Source organism: Diorhabda sublineata, chromosome 4 (assembly GCF_026230105.1).
Source record: "Diorhabda sublineata isolate icDioSubl1.1 chromosome 4, icDioSubl1.1, whole genome shotgun sequence".
Taxonomy (NCBI): domain Eukaryota; kingdom Metazoa; phylum Arthropoda; class Insecta; order Coleoptera; family Chrysomelidae; genus Diorhabda; species Diorhabda sublineata.
In genome coordinates, this window is record NC_079477.1 from 37019212 (window position 1) to 37042388 (window position 23177).

The 23177-nt window shown below is 24.9% G+C and overlaps 1 protein-coding gene across 3 annotated transcripts in view; it reads left to right on the forward strand.

Moving 5' to 3' along the window:
- The window catches only part of LOC130442569 (ion transport peptide-like), a 34369-nt gene extending 11393 nt beyond the window's left edge, over window positions 1–22976 (forward strand). For 2 of the 3 annotated variants that reach the window (XM_056776782.1, XM_056776783.1), the window contains exons 2-4: window positions 14455–14717; window positions 21574–21688; window positions 22843–22976. In XM_056776782.1, coding sequence (XP_056632760.1) covers window positions 14455–14717; window positions 21574–21688 — 378 coding nt within the window. In that variant the 3' untranslated portion in view covers window positions 22843–22976. Of the gene's footprint in view, window positions 1–6542; window positions 6599–14454; window positions 14718–21573; window positions 21689–22842 lie in introns of those variants that run through there. The other variant, XM_056776784.1, reaches the window with a different exon arrangement.
- Window positions 22977–23177: the final 201 nt, after the last annotated feature.

Genomic DNA, 23177 nt, shown 5'->3' on the forward strand with positions numbered 1-23177 from the left:
CGACTTAGCTAATCTTTGAACGCTTGTGGCGCCCAAACTAGTGAACTAATTTTGATACAAAAACAATTAATCGACACCAAATTTAATGTATTTTATAAAAAGAAAGTATAAAATTTTCCCTACATTGCTTAGTTTCCGAGATATAAGTGAAAAATTAAAAAAATACGAAAACAAAATTTGAAAATGTCTTCGCTACTTAACTAATCTTTGACGTCTAAACTACTAGACTAATTTTGATGTAATAGTAATCAATAGACGCCAAATTTGAAGCTCTTCAAAAAAGAAAAGAATAAAATTTTCCTTACAGGAATCAAAAAGATTTATCAAGAAAAAAACCTACTAAATAATTTATTAAATACATAATATTCTGTATACGAAAAAAATGTACCCTAATGTTCCCGGACTATAAAATCTGCTGTAATATATGAAAAAATTTCGAAACGTTGCCAGCTTGTACAAGAAATATCTGTAGTTATGGAATTACCTCTTTTTTGTAACGAAATAATAATATTGGGTGTTTGAATAAATTTAACAATATGATGAAATATTTTCGAGCTGTTTCGTTTTGTTATTTACGATTCAACGATGTCAAATTATACTGTTTGTTGGTGGATACAACAAAAAGCAATTAGGTGGACATATTTTTTTTCACGATTTGTTTTTTGCTTCAATAAATACATCTACCAGCATGATACATGGGGCGAAAAAAAAAGTTAATTGAAACATTAGATGAACTCCTACGTAAACTGCTATTCAATATTTATTATTAGACCGATTAAATGAGTATTTTATGAGTAAGTTTTATTGTAATTCAATAGAGAACGTTCAAGGTTGTGACCTTAAGTGTTAAATCATGAAAAAATGCCTTAAAACTGTCTTATAACTAACTCAAAAGGCTTCGTCCTCTTCAGTCTTTTCACTAAGTTATCTATGTTTATTTGAAGGACTGTTTTAGCGAATTTAAACGAAAATAGTGATATAACAAAGTGAGTTTACAAAAAATAATTATTGCATGATAAAATTAGGGAATTTTAGTAGTTAAAACTAGTAAGATATCTAACTGCTACAAAGAACATGCAGCTAAACTTTGAATGGATATAGCGTACGAACCGCTGTACCGATTTTGATGTTCTAAACATGAATTAACTTAGAATTTAATGCTGTTTAAAAATGAAGAGTACAAAATTTTCACCAAATGACTTTGTTTTCGAGATATAAGGAAAAATCTGAGAAAGTGCAAAAACAAAATTCAAATACTTGGTACATATTGAATCATTTGTTGCGTTCAAACCCCTTAATCGATTTCAACATAATAGACACCAATCGACGTGAAATTTAATGCTGTTTAAAAATGAAGAGTACAAAATTTTCACCAAATGACTTTGTTTTCGAGATATAAGGAAAAATCTGAGAAAGTGCAAAAACAAAATTCAAATACTTGGTACATATTGAATCACTTGTTGCGTTCAAACCCCTTAATCGATTTCAACATAATAGACACCAATCGACGTGAAATTTAATGCTGTTTAAAAATGAAGAGTACAAAATTTTCACCAAATGACTTTGTTTTCGAGATATAAGGAAAAATCTGAGAAAGTGCAAAAACAAAATTCAAATACTTGGTACATATTGAATCACTTGTTGCGTTCAAACCCCTTAATCGATTTCAACATAATAGACACCAATCGACGTGAAATTTAATGCTGTTTAAAAATGAAGAGTACAAAATTTTCACCAAATGACTTTGTTTTCGAGATATAAGGAAAAATCTGAGAAAGTGCAAAAACAAAATTCAAATACTTGGTACATATTTAATCACTTGTTACGTTCAAACCCCTTAATCGATTTCAACATAATAGGAACCAATCGATGTGAAATTTAATGCTTTTTAAAAAAGAAGAGTACAAAATTTTCACCAAATAGCTTTGTTTTCGAGATATAAGTGAAAAAACCACAACAATTCTAAAACAAAATTCATATATATTTTCTCGATTTAGCTAAACTTTGAGCACGTGAGCTGCTCAAACCACTCAACCGATTTCAATATTATAGACATCAATCGACGTGAAATTTCATGTTTTTTAAAAAAGAAAAGTATAAAATTTTCGCTACAGGTCTTCGTTTTCGAGATATAAGTGAAAAAACCGTAACAATTCTAAAACAAAATTCATATATATTTTCTAGACTTAGTTAAACTTTGAGCACGTGAGCTGCTCAAAATACTCAACCGATTTCAATATTATAGACATCAATCGACGTGAAATTTCATGTTTTTTAAAAAAGAAAAGTATAAAATTTTCGCTACAGACCGTTGTTTTCGAGATATAAGTGAAAAAACCGAAACAACGCGAAAACAAAATTCGTATATATTTTCTCGATTTAGCTAAACTTTGAGCACGTGAGCTGCTCAAACCACTCAACCGATTTCAATATTATAGACATCAATCGACGTGAAATTTTATGTTTTTTAAAAAAGATAAGTATAAAATTTTCGCTACAGGTCTTCGTTTTCGAGATATAAGTGAAAAAACCGCAACAATTCTAAAACAAAATTCATATATATTTTCTAGACTTAGTTAAACTTTGAGCACGTGAGCTGCTCAAACCACTCAACCGATTTCAATATTATAGACATCAATCGACGTGAAATTTCATGTTTTTTAAAAAAGAAAAGTATAAAATTTTCGCTACAGGTCTTCGTTTTCGAGATATAAGTGAAAAAACCGCAACAATTCTAAAACAAAATTCATATATATTTTCTAGACTTAGTTAAACTTTGAGCACGTGAGCTGCTCAAACCACTCAACCGATTTCAATATTATAGACATCAATCGACGTGAAATTTCATGTTTTTTAAAAAAGAAAAGTATAAAATTTTCGCTACAGGTCTTCGTTTTCGAGATATAAGTGAAAAAACCGCAACAATTCTAAAACAAAATTCATATATATTTTCTAGACTTAGTTAAACTTTGAGCACGTGAGCTGCTCAAAATACTCAACCGATTTCAATATTATAGACATCAATCGACGTGAAATTTCATGTTTTTTAAAAAAGAAAAGTATAAAATTTTCGCTACAGACCGTTGTTTTCGAGATATAAGTGAAAAAACCGAAACAACGCGAAAACAAAATTCATATATATTTTCTCGATTTAGCTAAACTTTGAGCACGTGAGCTGCTCAAACCACTCAACCGATTTCAATATTATAGACATCAATCGACGTGAAATTTTATGTTTTTTAAAAAAGAAAAGTATAAAATTTTCGTTACAGGCCGTGGTTTTCGAGATATAAGTAAAAAACTGGAAAACTGGAACACCTATAATTTTTTAAAAAAATTTTCTGTTGAAACGTTTCAGTTTCTCATTCAATTAACCGAAAAAACATCACAAATCGGTGCCATTACGTCCACATCTTCTACAACTAGTCCATTTACTTTCTCTCACACGTAAAGAATTTAAAATTAGTTACAAGTCGATACGAAAATTCATTAAAACAACTGTTGAATACAAACACTTTCATTTTTTACATATTTCAATTTCGATATATGATAATAAATTCGCTCTAAGATGGTCTCTAATGAGGTTATAATTATTTTTTACCAAAGCACCGATTCTCATACTAAATTAATATCGTTAATATATTTAAATATCATACGAGGGTCATCCCAAAAGTTTCATAATACTTTTAGTTACAATTCTTATATTAAATGTAAAAAAAAAGGTTGACGAACTCGAAAATTATATTAATAGGTTTCCAATTACACTTAATTACATCATTTTAACTTAAAAAAAAAATAGTGCTAGACAAATATTTGTCAGTATCAAAACTGGTTTTTTTAAAGGTGAAATCTAACATTAACGTTAATGAAATTTGATTGACGTAAGTATAAATAAAATATATTAATAAAAAAAATATATATATGGGACGTTAATTAAATAAAAAATCAACGAAATACGATACAAAAAATTCAGTATTGTCGATAATTTTGTCAAAATACATCCTAGTTATCACTACTTGTTTTAAATCGCTTTCTAACTAGTTTTTGCAACAATAGTAATCAATAGGAGTTAGATCAGGTGTATTAGGTGGCTGGGGATATGAATTGTGACGTAGTTATGGTCATTTTTTTTGTGAAAATAACGGTCGAATGGGTAGGCACATTATGGTGTACTTTTTCTTTATGATGTAACCTCGTATATAAGGAACGACTGATTTTCAGTGGAGAAAAAACAATTTTATCATTAAATTAATGTTTAATTTTGAATTGGACATATAATTTTGAGGTTATGGCGAAAAATATGGCACAGAAATGGGTTTGATAGCTGTACGTGGTTTTAAGATTTCTGTCATGGGTATTTAAAGGGATTTTATCAAGATTCTATAAACATTATTTGTTTTAAATTCAATTATCTCTCAGACGAAAACAATAAAACTTCAATCAGATTCACAGTTTTTGAGTTATGGTGAAAAATGTTACAAAAAAATTCGGTTTCAACAACAGTTTGATGTTTTAGATGTGCTTTTATGGGTATTTCATGGGATGTTATCAAAATTATATCAACGGAATCTCATGATAAATTCAATTATCTATCAAATGAATGAAAAAATTTTGGATCGGTCATATACTTTCGAAGTTATAGCAAAAATAGTAGCGACAAAAATATTTTCGCGTTATTTCCAAACCCCTACACAAATTTCAATATTATAGATATTAATCGATGTAGAATTTGATGCTTTACAAAAAAGAAAGTAATGAGTTTTTCACTACAAGTCTTTTTTTTTTCGAAATATGGGTAAAAAACTGAAAAAATGTGATTACAAAATTTAAAGACTTATTGAATCTTTAATCACGTGTTGTGTCCAAACCCTTGAACCAATTTCAATTTTAAAGACATCATTTGATGTTAAATTTAATGCTCTTAAAAAAAAGAAAGTAAGAAATTTTTGCTAAAGGCCGTCGTTTTTGAGATATAAGTGATAAAATCGAAAAAGTGTGATTACAAAATATAAAGACATATTGAATCTTTAATCACGTGTTGTGTCCAAACCCCTGAACCAATTTCAATATTAAAGACATCATTTGATGTTAAATTTAATGCTCTTAAAAAAAAGAAAGTAAGAAATTTTTGCTAAAGGCCGTCGTTTTTGAGATATAAGTGATAAAATCGAAAAAGTGTGATTACAAAATATAAAGACATATTGAATCTTTAATCACGTGTTGTGTCCAAACCCCTGAACCAATTTCAATATTAATGACATCATTTGATGTTAAATTTAATGCTCTTAAAAAAAAGAAAGTAAGAAATTTTTGCTAAAGGCCGTAGTTTTTGAGATATAAGTGAAAAAATCGAAAAAGTGTGATTACAAAATTTTAAAACTTAGTGAAACTACTATCACGTGTTGTGTCCAAACCCCTGAACCAATTTCAATTTTAAAGACATCATTTGATGTTAAATTTAATGCTCTTAAAAAAAAGAGAGTAAGAAATTTTTGCTAAAGGCCGTCGTTTTTGAGATATAAGTGATAAAATCGAAAAAGTGTGATTACAAAATATAAAGACATTGAATCTTTAATCACGTGTTGTGTCCAAACTCCTGAACCAATTTCAATATTATAGCTATCAATCGATGTAAAATTTAATGCTTTACAAAAAAGAAAGTAATGATTTTTTCCCTACAAGTCTTTTTTTTTTTCGAGATATGGATAAAAAACTGAAAAAGTGTGATTACAAAATTTAAAGACTTATTGAATCTTTAATCACGTGTTGTGTCCAAACCCCTAAACCAATTTCAATATTAAAGATATCAATCGACGTAAAATTTGATGCTTTTCAAAAAATATAATCACCAAATCCACCGTAGACCCCTCAGTTTCCGAGATATAAGAAAAAAACTTAAAAGTGCGAAAAAAAAATTTTCTCCGCATACAATTCCAAAGTTATAATAAAAAAATCTTTTTCTAACAACAGTACGTGGTACTACCAACAATCAAAAGTCAGTAACTCATATATAAAGTGATAATTAAGGACATTTCCTCACAATTTTGGGTTTCATGTGATTTTTCCAGCATATACATTCGAACTACTACAACTAAGAGATTTGGATGGAGCCAGCGTAAAATTTATTGTTAACGTCAAATATTTAAACTTATATTGAGTCACTGATATACTGAAATCAAAAAAAATATACTGAAATTAAAGAAAAAACATTGATTTCCGGTCGTTTATTATAAACGCTTCAAATTTTCGTATTTCTTCACAATTTAATAAACTTCGAGACTTTAGATGGCAGAGTTTTTTCCATTAACCAACTAATAAGGGTGAATTTCGCCCCCTGTATTATAAAGTCTCCCTATTAACACAATTAGAGTATATAGAAATTGATTGCAATTTTCTTACATCGAGTTTAATTCTCATAAAACCGATTGGATTCTGTTTGGAATGATGAAAACCTGGAGATGATTGTCCAACTAATTAATTGGTGATGTCAAAGGGTAAATAAAAATATATGACAACCACTTTGGGGATGTGCAGTTTGATTTCAGTCACTCAGGTTTATTGATGCATTTCGTCTTTGTTGTTAAGTCGTGAAATCAAAGTAAGTTTTTCGGTTTAACAAATAAATATTTTACAAAATTTGATTACGAGATTCTCGTCGTTGAATGTAATCCTATTATACAGAGTGTTTACTTGATCTTGGTACCACAAAAAATCAGGAAATTATGACTAAAAAAAGGACACAGAGAAGTTTTGTAAGGACTTGATTTAAATATCCTTATTTTATATTGTTTCATATGGATATCATTTGAATTCGTAGAAACTCTGCTTTGACTCTAAAAATACTATAAATTTTGATAAAAAGTCTTATTTTACTTCAAAAATACCATAAATTCTAATAGAAATTCATAATTGACTTGGAAATATCGTATATTTGACTTATTTCCTTTGGAAATCGATAATTTTTCGAAAAAAATCTTCTTTGACTTTAAAAATACTATAAATTTTCGTAAAAATCTCAATTTACTTTAGAAAGTCATGTATTCTTATAGAAACGTATAAATAACATTGAAAATATCTTAAATTTGGGTTATTTCGTTTTGAAAACGATATATGTTGGAAAAAAATTCTCTTTGACTCTAGAAATACTATAAATTTTGATAAAAAGTCTTATTTTACTACAAAAATACCATAAATTCTAGTAGAAATTCATAATTGACTTGGAAATATCGTATATTTGACTTATTTCCTTTGGAAATCGATATATTTTAGAAAAAAATCTTCTTTGACTTTAAAAATACTATAAATTTTCGTAAAAATCTCAATTTACTTTAGAAAGTCATGTATTCTTATAGAAACGTATAAATAACATTGAAAATATCTTAAATTTGGATTATTTCGTTTTGAAAACGATATATGTTGGAAAAAAATTCTCTTTGACTCTAGAAATACTATAAATTTTGATAAAAAGTCTTATTTTACTACAAAAATACCATAAATTCTAGTAGAAATTCATAATTGACTTGGAAATATCGTATATTTGACTTATTTCCTTTGGAAATCGATATATTTTAGAAAAAAATCTTCTTTGACTTTAAAAATACTATAAATTTTCGTAAAAATCTCAATTTACTTTAGAAAGTCATGTATTCTTATAGAAACGTATAAATAACATTGAAAATATCTTAAATTTGGGTTATTTCGTTTTGAAAACGATATATGTTGGAAAAAAATTCTCTTTGACTCTAGAAATACTATAAATTTTGATAAAAAGTCTTATTTTACTACAAAAATACCATAAATTCTAGTAGAAATTCATAATTGACTTGGAAATATCGTATATTTGACTTATTTCCTTTGGAAATCGATATATTTTAGAAAAAAATCTTCTTTGACTTTAAAAATACTATAAATTTTCGTAAAAATCTCAATTTACTTTAGAAAGTCATGTATTCTTATAGAAACGTATAAATAACATTGAAAATATCTTAAATTTGGATTATTTCGTTTTGAAAACGATATATGTTGGAAAAAAATTCTCTTTGACTCTAGAAATACTATAAATTTTGATAAAAAGTCTTATTTTACTACAAAAATACCATAAATTCTAGTAGAAATTCATAATTGACTTGGAAATATCGTATATTTGACTTATTTCCTTTGGAAATCGATATATTTTAGAAAAAAATCTTCTTTGACTTTAAAAATACTATAAATTTTCGTAAAAATCTCAATTTACTTTAGAAAGTCATGTATTCTTATAGAAACGTATAAATAACATTGAAAATATCTTAAATTTGGGTTATTTCGTTTTGAAAACGATATATGTTGGAAAAAAATTCTCTTTGACTCTAGAAATACTATAAATTTTGATAAAAAGTCTTATTTTACTACAAAAATACCATAAATTCTAGTAGAAATTCATAATTGACTTGGAAATATCGTATATTTGACTTATTTCCTTTGGAAATCGATATATTTTAGAAAAAAATCTTCTTTGACTTTAAAAATACTATAAATTTTCGTAAAAATCTCAATTTACTTTAGAAAGTCATGTATTCTTATAGAAACGTATAAATAACATTGAAAATATCTTAAATTTGGGTTATTTCGTTTTGAAAACGATATATGTTGGAAAAAAATTCTCTTTGACTCTAGAAATACTATAAATTTTGATAAAAAGTCTTATTTTACTACAAAAATACCATAAATTCTAGTAGAAATTCATAATTGACTTGGAAATATCGTATATTTGACTTATTTCCTTTTGAAATCGATATATTTTCGAAAAAAATCTTCTTTGACTTTAAAAATACTATAAATTTTCGTAAAAATCTCAATTTACTTTAGAAAGTCATGTATTCTTATAGAAACGTATAAATAACATTGAAAAGATCTTAAATTTGGGTTATTTCGTTTTGAAAACGATATATGTTGGAAAAAAATTCTCTTTGACTCTAGAAATACTATAAATTTTGATAAAAAGTCTTATTTTACTACAAAAATACCATAAATTCTAGTAGAAATTCATAATTGACTTGGAAATATCGTATATTTGACTTATTTCCTTTGGAAATCGATATATTTTAGAAAAAAATCTTCTTTGACTTTAAAAATACTATAAATTTTCGTAAAAATCTCAATTTACTTTAGAAAGTCATGTATTCTTATAGAAAAGTATAAATAACATTGAAAATATCTTAAATTTGGGTTATTTCGTTTAGAAATCGATATATTTTAGAAAAAAATTCTCTTTGACTCTAAAAATACTATAAATTTTGATAAAAAGTTTTATTTTACTCCAGAAATACCATAAATTCTAATAGAAATTCATAATTGACTTAGAAATATCGTATATTTGACTTATTATTTTTGAAAATCGATAATTTTTTGAAAAAAATCTTCTTTGACTTTAAAAATACTATAAATTTTCGTAAAAATCTCAATTTACTTTAGAAAGTCATGTATTCTTATAGAAACGTATAAATAACATTGAAAAGATCTTAAATTTGGGTTATTTCGTTTTGAAAACGATATATGTTGGAAAAAAATTCTCTTTGACTCTAGAAATACTATAAATTTTGATAAAAAGTCTTATTTTACTACAAAAATACCATAAATTCTAGTAGAAATTCATAATTGACTTGGAAATATCGTATATTTGACTTATTTCCTTTTGAAATCGATATATTTTCGAAAAAAATCTTCTTTGACTTTAAAAATACTATAAATTTTCGTAAAAATCTCAATTTACTTTAGAAAGTCATGTATTCTTATAGAAACGTATAAATAACATTGAAAAGATCTTAAATTTGGGTTATTTCGTTTAGAAATCGATATATTTTGGAAAAAAATTCTCTTTGACTCTAAAAATACTATAAATTTTGATAAAAAGTTTTATTTTACTCCAGAAATACCATAAATTCTAATAGAAATTCATAATTGACTTGGAAATATCGTATATTTGACTTATTTCCTTTGGAAATCGATAATTTTTCGAAAAAAATCTTCTTTGACTTTAAAAATACTATAAATTTTCATAAAAATCTCAATTTACTTTAGAAACACCATGTATTCTTATAGAAACGTATGAATAACATTGAAAATATCTTAAATTTGGGTTATTTCGTTTTGAAATCGATATATTTTGGAAAAAAATTCTCTTTGACTCTAGAAATACTATAAATTTTGATAAAAAGTCTTATTTTACTTCAAAAATACCATAAATTCTAATAGAAATTCATAATCGACTTAGAAATATCGTATATTTGACTTATTTCCTTTGGAAATCGATAATTTTTCGAAAAAAATCTTCTTTGACTTTAAAAATACTATAAATTTTCGTAAAAATCTCAATTTACTTTAGAAAGTCATGTATTCTTATAGAAACGTATAAATAACATTGAAAATATCTTAAATTTGGGTTATTTCGTTTAGAAATCGATATATTTTGGAAAAAAATTCTCTTTGACTCTAAAAATACTATAAATTTTGATAAAAAGTTTTATTTTACTCCAGAAATACCATAAATTCTAATAGAAATTCATAATTGACTTGGAAATATCGTATATTTGACTTATTTCCTTTGGAAATCGATAATTTTTCGAAAAAAATCTTCTTTGACTTTAAAAATACTATAAATTTTCATAAAAATCTCAATTTACTTTAGAAACACCATGTATTCTTATAGAAACGTATAAATAACATTGAAAATATCTTAAATTTGGGTTATTTCGTTTTGAAATCGATATATTTTGGAAAAAAATTCTCTTTGACTCTAGAAATACTATAAATTTTGATAAAAAGTCTTATTTTACTTCAAAAATACCATAAATTCTAATAGAAATTCATAATCGACTTAGAAATATCGTATATTTGACTTATTTCCTTTGGAAATCGATAATTTTTCGAAAAAAATCTTCTTTGACTTTAAAAATACTATAAATTTTCGTAAAAATCTCAATTTACTTTAGAAAGTCATGTATTCTTATAGAAACGTATAAATAACATTGAAAATATCTTAAATTTGGGTTATTTCGTTTTGAAATCGATATATTTTGGAAAAAAATTCTCTTTGACTCTAGAAATACTATAAATTTGAATGAACCTCCCAATCTACTTTGGAAATTCCATACATTGTAATAAAAATTGATAATTATCATTTAGAAGTATCCAAATGAGTTAATAGCAATGAATATTCATAAATTTAATTTTAAGAGAAAAAAATATTATACGGGGGATTAACGAAACATAAACGACAGAAATATATTTTATATATTCCATATTTAAACAATCAAATGCGATCTACCTTGAATTAAAAACATTATCTCATGGATTTTTTGTGATAATTGACATAATTTTCCATTGTTTTTTCCATAATAATTAAAAATAATTTTCTATTATGAAGAAATTAATTATAATTGAGATTATTATAAATGATGCATCAGCTTTTGTATGTATTATGTAAATTGGGCTACCACATTTTTTATAATAATCTTTCGTACATATTTTAAAATAATTTTCAATGTAATTAACATAATAACACATACATTATACGGGGTATGTCAAAACTAACTAGTTTTGAAATTGTATATCTAATCGTTGCGACGAAAATGTATAAATAAATTATAGGTATGGAAATTGTAGAAAATTTCATGTTTTATAACATGGGAAACAAGATTTCCCGAAAAAATCTCTTTTAAGCTGTAATTTTTCCAAAAAATTGATAAAAAAGTTGAAAACTTGTTTATTTTTAAAAAAAAAATATAAGAAAAATAAGAATATCAAATTGATAGTGCGTGAAAATATAGAGGAAATGTTTTTAATAAGATTGATATTTTCCAAATTTTAAAAATTCAAAATGGCGGCCGAGTACATTGAATTTATATATCTATGTTTTTAATTGCTGTTTATTTCTTTATTATTAATAATTTTCGGATGCAGTTTACTGTAATAGACATAAAATGAATGTTGCTTAATGAACGATATGAAAAAAAATTCAAAAATTTTTATTTACCTAATTTTTTATTGTGTAAAATAAAAAAAACAGTATTTTTTTCAATTTTTTCGAAATTTATAATGCAAATCCACTTTTCATTTACGACTGAAAGTATAAAAGGAAAGGCCATCAAAAACCACACATTTTGGAAAAAAAATTTCATAATACGATTATTAGAACCCGAGATACAGGAAGTTAAAGTTCGACAATATAAATCGAATTTATGTCGGTACCTTCAACTTTAACTTCCTTTATCTCGGATTCTAATTGTCGTATTACAAAATTTTTTTTCTCAAATTGTGTGTTTTTTAAATATCTTTCATATTATAATTTTGAAAGGGAACCAAAATTGAATTTTCTTTGATTAATTTCCAAAAAACTAAAAAAATAATAATGTTTTTTCAGTTTTTCCCAAACTTAATAATGAAAATCCATTTTTTATTTCCAACCGAAAGTATAAAAGGAAAGACTATTAAAAACCACATATTTTGGAAAAAAAAAATTTCATAATACGACCATTAGAACCCGAGATACAGGAAGTTAAAGTCCGACAATATAAATCAAATTTCTGTCGGTACCTTCAACTTTAACTTCCTTTATCTCGGGGTCTAATTGTCGTATTACAAAATTTTTTTTCTCAAATTGTGTGTTTTTTAAATATCTTTCATATTATAATTTTGAAAGGGAACCAAAATTGAATTTTCTTTGATTAATTTCCAAAAAACTAAAAAAATAATACTGTTTTTTCAGTTTTTCCCAAACTTATTAATGAAAATCCATTTTTCATTTCCAACTGGAAATATAAAAGGAAAGACTATTAAAAACCACATATTTTGGAAAAAAAAAATTTCATAATACGACCATTAGAACCCGAGATACAGGAAGTTTAAGTCCGACAATATAAATCAAATTTCTGTCGGTACCTTCAACTTTAACTTCCTTTATCTCGGGTTCTAATTGTCGTATTACAAAATTTTTTTTCTCAAATTGTGTGTTTTTTAAATATCTTTCATATTATAATTTTGAAAGGGAACCAAAATTGAATTTTCTTTGACTAATTTCCAAAAAACTAAAAAAATAATACTGTTTTTTCAGTTTTTCCCAAACTTATTAATGAAAATCCATTTTTCATTTCCAACTGGAAATATAAAAGGAAAGACTATTAAAAACCACATATTTTGGAAAAAAAAAATTTCATAATACGACCATTAGAACCCGAGATACAGGAAGTTAAAGTCCGACAATATAAATCAAATTTCTGTCGGTACCTTCAACTTTAACTTCCTTTATCTCGGGGTCTAATTGTCGTATTACAAAATGTTTTTTCTCAAATTGTGTGTTTTTTAAATATCTTTCATATTATAATTTTGAAAGGGAACTAAAATTGAATTTTCTTTGACTAATTTCCAAAAAACTAAAAAAATAATAATGTTTTTTCAGTTTTTACCAAATTTAATAATGAAAATCCATTTTTCATTTCCAACCGAAAGTATAAAAAGAAAGACTATTAAAAACCACACATTTTGGAAAAAACAATTTCATAATACGACCATTAGAACCCGAGATACAGGAAGTTAAAGTTCGACAATATAAATCAAATTTCTGTCGGTACGTTCAACTTTAACTTCCTTTATCTCGGGTTCTAATTGTCGTATTACAAAATTTTTCCTCTCAAATTGTGTGTTTTTTAAATATCTTTCATATTATAATTTTGAAAAGGAACTAAAATTGAATTTTCTTTAACTAATTTCCAAAAAACTAAAAAAATAATAATGTTTTTTCAGTTTTTACCAAATTTAATAATGAAAATCCATTTTTCATTTCCAACCGAAAGTATAAAAAGAAAGACTATTAAAAACCACACATTTTGGAAAAAACAATTTCATAATACGACCATTAGAACCCGAGATACAGGAAGTTAAAGTTCGACAATATAAATCAAATTTCTGTCGGTACGTTCAACTTTAACTTCCTTTATCTCGGGTTCTAATTGTCGTATTACAAAATTTTTCCTCTCAAATTGTGTGTTTTTTAAATATCTTTCATATTATAATTTTGAAAAGGAACTAAAATTGAATTTTCTTTAACTAATTTCCAAAAAACTAAAAAAATAATAATGTTTTTTCAGTTTTTCCCAAATTTAATAATGAAAATCCCATTTCCAACCGAAAGTATAAAAGGAAAGACTATTAGAAACCACACATTTTGGAAAAAAAAATTTCATAATACGATCATTAGAACCCGAGATACAGGAAGTTAAAGTTCGACAATATAAATCAAATTTCTGTCGGTACCTTCAACTTTAACTTCCTTTATCTCAGCTTTTTTTTCAAAGTATGTGACGGTAAAGTAGTCTGTCATGCTAAGCAACACTCTCATAAGTATAATTCTCATTTCGACGACCAATTTATCATCTTCAGTACATAATCTACCAACTAATAGACTTTTCGTTGTTCCAGATGAATCACAAATCATCGCAGGGTGTTCGATACACTCAAGTCGGTTGGGTGTGTCTGGCAATAGGATTATTCATGCAAATAGTATCCGGAAACTTGGTAAACAGGTCTCCCAATCTTTTGAGCCGTCACCGCATCACCAAAAGGTCCTTCTATGACTTACAATGTAAAGGAGTTTACGATAAAACGATTTTCGCCAAATTAGACAGAATTTGCGAGGATTGCTACAATCTTTTCAAGGAACCTTCGATTTATTCGTTATGCAGGTTCGTACTAAGTTTATTTTCGCGTATTATTGTAATTGTTTGTTGATCGATGATGTTTTTACTTTTCTATATAGGACCACCTTGTATATGGATGTTTTACTTAAGCATCAACATGTTTTAATCGTTCTATTTATACAGTGTGTGTGTATAAAATAACGTACTTTGCTGATAATAAAATTTCTTTTTGAATACTTAAAACATTTGCTTAAGTCGATTATTGTATTATTGGAGTTGTTATTGTTCATATCTTTTTTATTTTTGTTCGTATAAAAAACTTGTGAATATCGAAATTATAGAAAATTTTATGCTCTATAAAGTGATATAATTAGATTCACGATAAAAAATTATCTAGGTCCTTAATTTATCAAAAAAACATCAAATATTTCAAAATTTGTTTATTTGAGTAAAAAATATACTAAAAATAATTTTAAAAAATTGATATTATGTATAAATATAGAGAAAAAGTTTCTAAAAAAGTTGGTGTTTTTAAATTTTCAAAATTCAAAATGGCGGCCAAGAAAATTGAATTTAAAATTTTATTTTAAATCGCTTTGTATTTATTTACTATTGAAAATTTTGGGATGCAACTTGTTGCATTAGACAGAAAAAAAACTGTAATTCAGTAGACATTTACAAAAAAAATTTTCAAGAATTTATTCACATAATTTTTTAACGCTTGAATTAAAAAAACGGTATTTTTTTAGATTTTTTAAAAATTTTACCAACTAAAATTTTATTTTAGCTTTAGTTTGAAACTATAGAAAAATAGATCTTCAAAAATAATACATTTTGAAAAAAAAATATTTGTAATAGAACCATTAGAACCCGAGATATAGAAAGTTAAAGTTAAAGGTGCTGACAAAAACTTTTTTTATCTCGGGATATAATCATCGTTTAAACAAAATTTTTTCCCAAAATGTATAGTTTTTGATCCTCTTTTCTATTATGATATCAAACTGATAATAAAATTAAATTTTCTCTGATAAATTTCCAAAAAACTAATTAAAAAAATTTTTTTTTAATTTTTTTCAAAATTTCATACTGAAAATATAATTTTAATTTTCCCCTAAAACAATAAAAGCAAATGCCTTTGAAAACCTCACATTTTGGTAAAAAAAATTCATAATACGACAAGTAGAAATCGAGATAATGAAAATTAAACTCCGCTAGGTAATTGTCGGTACGTACTTTGACCCCCGTTATCTCGGCTACCAATGGTCGGATTAAAAATTTTTTTTTACAAAATGTGTGATTTTTAGAGGTCTTTCCTATTATAATTTGAAATTTGAGTCAATATGGTTTTTTCATTAATAAATCATAAAAAAATTGAAAAATTAATTTTTTTTTCAGTTTAAATATTAAAAAATTTTATAAAAAAAAATTTGGAAAAAAAATTTCATATAGTGCATTAAACTACAACTATTTTTCTATCAATTGCAATAAACTACATTTCAAAATTATTAATATTGAATAAATAAACAGCGATTGAAAAAATATATTAAAAATGCAGTTTACGCAGCCGCCATTTTGAATTTTCAAAATTTGAAAAAATCACCTTAATCAGCAATATTTTTTCTATATTTGTGTAAAATATCATTTTGTTTCAATTATTTTTATTATATTTTTGGAATAAATGAAAAAAAAATTTAATTTTTCAAAAAAAAATAAGGTTTAAAAAAAAATTTTTAGAAATTTATTTTAATCATGTTATAGAGCATAAAATTCCCTATAATTTTGCTGAAAGCAATTTTCTCGTACAAATAAAAATAAAAAAGATATCAGCTTAAAAGTTTAAAATACTCAAAATTCGAGTAACAGTATTAAACTTTATATTTTTTGCGATACAAAAAGGTTATTTGACAAAGTTAAACGCCTTTTTACAATCTTTATATCACACTACCAACGATTCTTTCATTTTATAAAATACGATTTAAATTCGCGGAGCAATTTGCAACCGTACGTTCCAAATATCTTCAAAAAAAGTTCCACAAACATCCCAACTGCAATTATCGTCATTAAAAACGACTATAATTATATATACGATGTGTTTAAATAACATAAAAATGAAATAATCGATATCACTTTAAATAAACATCATATACGAAGAAACAGATAAAAAGTACACTCTGTATAACTGGTATTTTTAAAATCGGATGTCGAAATCTAAATTCTAGGAAACGAATGGAATGTACCGAGTCCAGGTAATCGGGATCCAGTCTCGTATCGAGAATCCCCCATGACGTCGACGCAATCTTAATTTTTTTTTTTAATCATATCAAAGTCCCTCGTATTTCAGCATCGGCAGGAAATACCTTCGACTTAATTATATATAATTGGAACATCATTAAACGAATTCCACGTAAAAAAAATGGAATTATTTATATGAGGACGTAGTAGGCGGGTTTGAAAAAAAAAAACTTTGTGTGAAATTCTAAGATTTGATTTCGTGTGAATCATAAACTTCTGTTTGTAATTAATTAAATGATAGTGAGAATGTTTTGATTTGATTTAACAGTCACTTTTGTAATAGACTTCAGACCTAGACATTTATAATAGTACAGTCGATTTGGGAACAGATCTAGTATTATGTCCGAATTTTCCCACAATTATTTTTTTTTAAATTCGCTAATAGACCGCCCTAGATGAAATTTTATATATATATTGAACGTTTTAGGGGGTAAAAACCAACCCTTATACTAAAGTTTTTACGTATAGAAATAAAACAGCGCTTTTATATTCAAGTTTTCAAATAAAGATTTTAAAATGTTTATAATACTTATTTTCATAGTTTAGATTATAATAAATATTAAATAACGTTGATTCAACCCTTAAAAACTACCCTTAATAACTAAATGTTTATATGATGATTAAGTTTTGGTTTTTCATTTATAATTTCTTTGATATTTGACTTATTTAATGAGATAAAAAACAGTTTTGTAGAAAATTTTGACAGTTTTAAGTATTGTGGAAAAAATTTTTATTTCAGTTAATATTTTTTAAATTTTTAAATAATTTATTCCAAAAATACAGATTTCCATTTCGTTTGCAAAACTATAGCACCTTTATCTCAGTTAATTTTCATTATAGAAAAATAATTCAAAAACTAATATATTATGCGAAAATAGACTAAAATTTTTTTATTCTTGTGATTTTTTTGTATCTTTTTTATTTTCGAAGTTATTATAAAAATACTGAATTTTTTTCAAATTTTAACAATTTTTTTCAGTTAAAGCTATATCTCAGTTAATTTTTAATCTAGACAAATAATTTAAAAACCAAAATATTATGTGAAAACAGACTAAAATTTTTGTATTCTTGTTAATTTTTTGTATCGTTTTTATTTTGGAAGTTATTATTAAAAAACTGATTTTTTTTTGAAATTTTAACAATATTTTTCATTGAAAGCTATATCTCAGTTAATTTTCATTCTAGACAAATAATATAAAAACCAAAATATTATGTGAAAATAGACTAAAATTTTTGTATTCCTGTGAATTTTTTGTATCGTTTTTATTTTCGAAGTTATTATCAAAAAACTGATTTTTTTTTGAAATTTTAACAATATTTTTCATTGAAAGCTATATCTCAGTTGATTTTAATTCTAGACAAATAATTCAAAAACCAAAATATTATGCAAAAATAAACTAAAATTTTTTCAATCCTGTGAATTTTTTGTATCTTTTTTATTTTCGAAGTTATTATAAAAATACTGAATTTTTTTGAATTTTAACAATTTTTTTCAGTTAAAGCTATATCTCTGTTAATTTTTATTTTAGACAATTGATTTAAAAACCAAAATATTATGTGAAAATAGACTAAAATTTTTGTATTCTTGTGAGTTTTTTGTATCGTTTTTATTTTGGAAGTTATTATCAAAAAACTGATTTTTTTTTGAAATTTTAACAATATTTTTCATTGAAAGCTATATCTCAGTTGATTTTAATTCTAGACAAATAATTCAAAAACCAAAATATTATGCAAAAATAAACTAAAATTTTTTCAATCCTGTGAATTTTTTGTATCTTTTTTATTTTCGAAGTTATTATAAAAATACTGAATTTTTTTGAATTTTAACAATTTTTTTCAGTTAAAGCTATATCTCTGTTAATTTTTATTTTAGACAATTGATTTAAAAACCAAAATATTATGTGAAAATAGACTAAAATTTTTGTATTCTTGTGAATTTTTTGTATCGTTTTTATTTTGGAAGTTATTATCAAAAAACTGATTTTTTTTTGAAATTTTAACAATATTTTTCATTGAAAGCTATATCTCAGTTAATTTTCATTCTAGACAAATAATTTAAAAACCAAAATATTATGTGAAAACAGACTAAAATTTTTGTATTCTTGTTAATTTTTTGTATCGTTTTTATTTTGGAAGTTATTATTAAAAAACTGATTTTTTTTTGAAATTTTAACAATATTTTTCATTGAAAGCTATATCTCAGTTAATTTTCATTCTAGACAAATAATATAAAAACCAAAATATTATGTGAAAATAGACTAAAATTTTTGTATTCCTGTGAATTTTTTGTATCGTTTTTATTTTCGAAGTTATTATCAAAAAACTGATTTTTTTTTGAAATTTTAACAATATTTTTCATTGAAAGCTATATCTCAGTTGATTTTAATTCTAGACAAATAATTCAAAAACCAAAATATTATGCAAAAATAAACTAAAATTTTTTCAATCCTGTGAATTTTTTGTATCTTTTTTATTTTCGAAGTTATTATAAAAATACTGAATTTTTTTGAATTTTAACAATTTTTTTCAGTTAAAGCTATATCTCTGTTAATTTTTATTTTAGACAATTGATTTAAAAACCAAAATATTATGTGAAAATAGACTAAAATTTTTGTATTCCTGTGAATTTTTTGTATCGTTTTTATTTTCGAAGTTATTATCAAAAAACTGATTTTTTTTTGAAATTTTAACAATATTTTTCATTGAAAGCTATATCTCAGTTGATTTTAATTCTAGACAAATAATTCAAAAACCAAAATATTATGCAAAAATAAACTAAAATTTTTTCAATCCTGTGAATTTTTTGTATCTTTTTTATTTTCGAAGTTATTATAAAAATACTGAATTTTTTTGAATTTTAACAATTTTTTTCAGTTAAAGCTATATCTCTGTTAATTTTTATTTTAGACAATTGATTTAAAAACCAAAATATTATGTGAAAATAGACTAAAATTTTTGTATTCCTGTGAATTTTTTGTATCGTTTTTATTTTCGAAGTTATTATCAAAAAACTGATTTTTTTTTGAAATTTTAACAATATTTTTCATTGAAAGCTATATCTCAGTTGATTTTAATTCTAGACAAATAATTCAAAAACCAAAATATTATGCAAAAATAAACTAAAATTTTTTCAATCCTGTGAATTTTTTGTATCTTTTTTATTTTCGAAGTTATTATAAAAATACTGAATTTTTTTGAATTTTAACAATTTTTTTCAGTTAAAGCTATATCTCTGTTAATTTTTATTTTAGACAATTGATTTAAAAACCAAAATATTATGTGAAAATAGACTAAAATTTTTGTATTCCTGTGAATTTTTTGTATCGTTTTTATTTTCGAAGTTATTATCAAAAAACTGATTTTTTTTTGAAATTTTAACAATATTTTTCATTGAAAGCTATATCTCAGTTGATTTTAATTCTAGACAAATAATTCAAAAACCAAAATATTATGCAAAAATAAACTAAAATTTTTTCAATCCTGTGAATTTTTTGTATCTTTTTTATTTTCGAAGTTATTATAAAAATACTGAATTTTTTTGAATTTTAACAATTTTTTTCAGTTAAAGCTATATCTCTGTTAATTTTTATTTTAGACAATTGATTTAAAAACCAAAATATTATGTGAAAATAGACTAAAATTTTTGTATTCTTGTGAATTTTTTGTATCGTTTTTATTTTGGAAGTTATTATCAAAAAACTGATTTTTTTTTGAAATTTTAACAATATTTTTCATTGAAAGCTATATCTCAGTTAATTTTTATTCTAGACAAATAATTTAAAAACCAAAATATTATGTAAGAACAGACTAAAATTTTTTCAATCTTGTAAATTTTTTGTATCTTTTTTATTTTCGAAGTTATTATAAAAATACTGAATTTATTTTAAATAAAATAGAAAAATATCTTTTCTTTTTATCATAACTAATTCAATTTTCATGCTAATGACTTAAAATTTACGCCATTTTGAATATTTTTATAAATACTTCAAAATATGTACTACAAAATTTTTTCTAAAACTAAAAATTTCCAATTTTTTTCACTTTAAACATACGTATTTCGATATCTATTTTATAAACTATCTTCAACCACCCGTATTTCAGTACATATCACACTGATTCGATTAAAAAACAAATCAATTTACTTCTTTTTTATAATTTCATGTTATTTTGAGTATATTTTTTTTGTAGAAAATCAATTTTCCGATTTTTTCGAGAGAAAATTTTAAAAATTTTTTTTCAATATAAAATAACTCAGAAAATAATGACTTTTTAAAAAATGTTTATAGAACAATTTTTGTTCATAATTAATCCTTCTCTGGAGTTCTTACGAAGTTATTTTTAATATTTTATTTTCCACAACAATATTAGATAAAAACCAACATTCACTGTACTATTATTATTCGCATTCGTAGCCAACTTCATGACACGTTGTCATACATGTATATTGATATCACTTACACTTTTTGTTCGGTTATTTCAAGTGTTACCAACGTTAATAATAAAATTTCCCATTCGTAAACCATCGAACATGATGTTTTCAGCGACTATACGATGCTTAGGTAAATAAAATCCCAATAAACGTCATTTATTTATCTAAATTTTATTACAGGGAAGATTGTTTTTCAACAAAATACTTTGGAGGGTGTTGTGAAACCCTTCTTTGTGATGATATAGGACAAATCCAGGAAATGATAAAACAATTAAACGGGGGAGATGTAATTTAGGTACAAATGAATGAATTATTATCAATTCATTAACGACTAACCTCACTTTATACTTACATAGTTATAGTTTAACAAGCTAAACAAGAAATTAATCAGGTATATTAATAAAAATACGTGCAGATACATAATAAGATTTAATTCTCCTATAAAACCGTCGTTTACGTCGTATACAGGGTACGATAAAAAGTTCTATTTGAATCGTTTGCGCTGATTAATTTCTTTTTTTGTTTTATTAGACTCTAATTGTTCGGGCGGTACTTCTAAAGCCTATTAACGGTCGTACGCTCGAATTTGTACCATAATTCAGCATCGCTCTGTATATAACTACTAATCTTTCGTGCATGTTTGAAATGGTTAACGAAAAAAAAATTTGTATCGAATTAAATTGTAACAAAAAGGTGAGTTGATTTGTTTTCTTACGTTGAAAAACAAAGAAAACGAAAAAAAGTTCGGTGAATATTAATCAGGAGATAAAAAAAGTCGTAGGACGAATTTGTAATGGGGAAAACAGCCACGTAATTCTCACTTTTTTGTTACATCCTGTATAAATGAGATATTTTGCATGGTTTTTCCAACTATTTTAAATATCATATTTTGTATAATAAACAATCGTTTGCATGTTAAGTTTTTATATAATCAAAAACGAAAATTCATTATATTTCAAGTATCTGCAACAACTCGACGTTCACAAATGTCAAATGTCAAACATTATGATGTCAATGTCAGATTTGACATATTCTCATCAGTGTCGCCATATCGCGAAACTTGAGCGGCAACTCTCGTATTAGCTACACATTAAGATAACGCCATCTAGTAGCCTAAATGACGTTTGGATTCGAATTCCCGCCATTTGCACATTTTTTAAGATATCTCGGGACTGATTTGCGATATCGACATGCAGTTTTCGCTATTTTAATATTAATATAATTTACTTTCGAAATATCTACTTAAATTTTTGTTTAATTCATAAAAATCGGCTGAACAGAGCCGGATTCGCAGGTTTCTTTTCATAACAAACTTCCCGCTCTCCCCTATCGATTACTTACATTGAAACTCGTAACGTGAACGGACTGAATGAGTTAATGCATCATTCTAACAAGAAAATTTTCAAAATTTGATCGTTCTAATTAATAAAAATTTATTTTTTTGTTTAGGGTAAACTGCTTTTCCGATAAATACTTCAGGGGTTGTGTCGAAAGCTTACTAATGGACGAGGAATGGCAGGAACTTGAAAAAATGATCGAGTTCGTCGGAAAGTAAGTTTTCGTTACTCGACCACCCAGTGCCCTTTCAATCTAGTCGAAAAATCTATCAACAATTAGGTGATTAAGTATAATTAATTTTTGACAGAATATAGTGAATGTGTCATTTCTTACTGTAGCTGGTTCGATGATTTTTATTTATTTATTTTCATAAACATATTATAAATATGCCTCACTAAACTCAACAACGAACCATGTACAGTAAGGAGAAAGTATTTTATATAGAA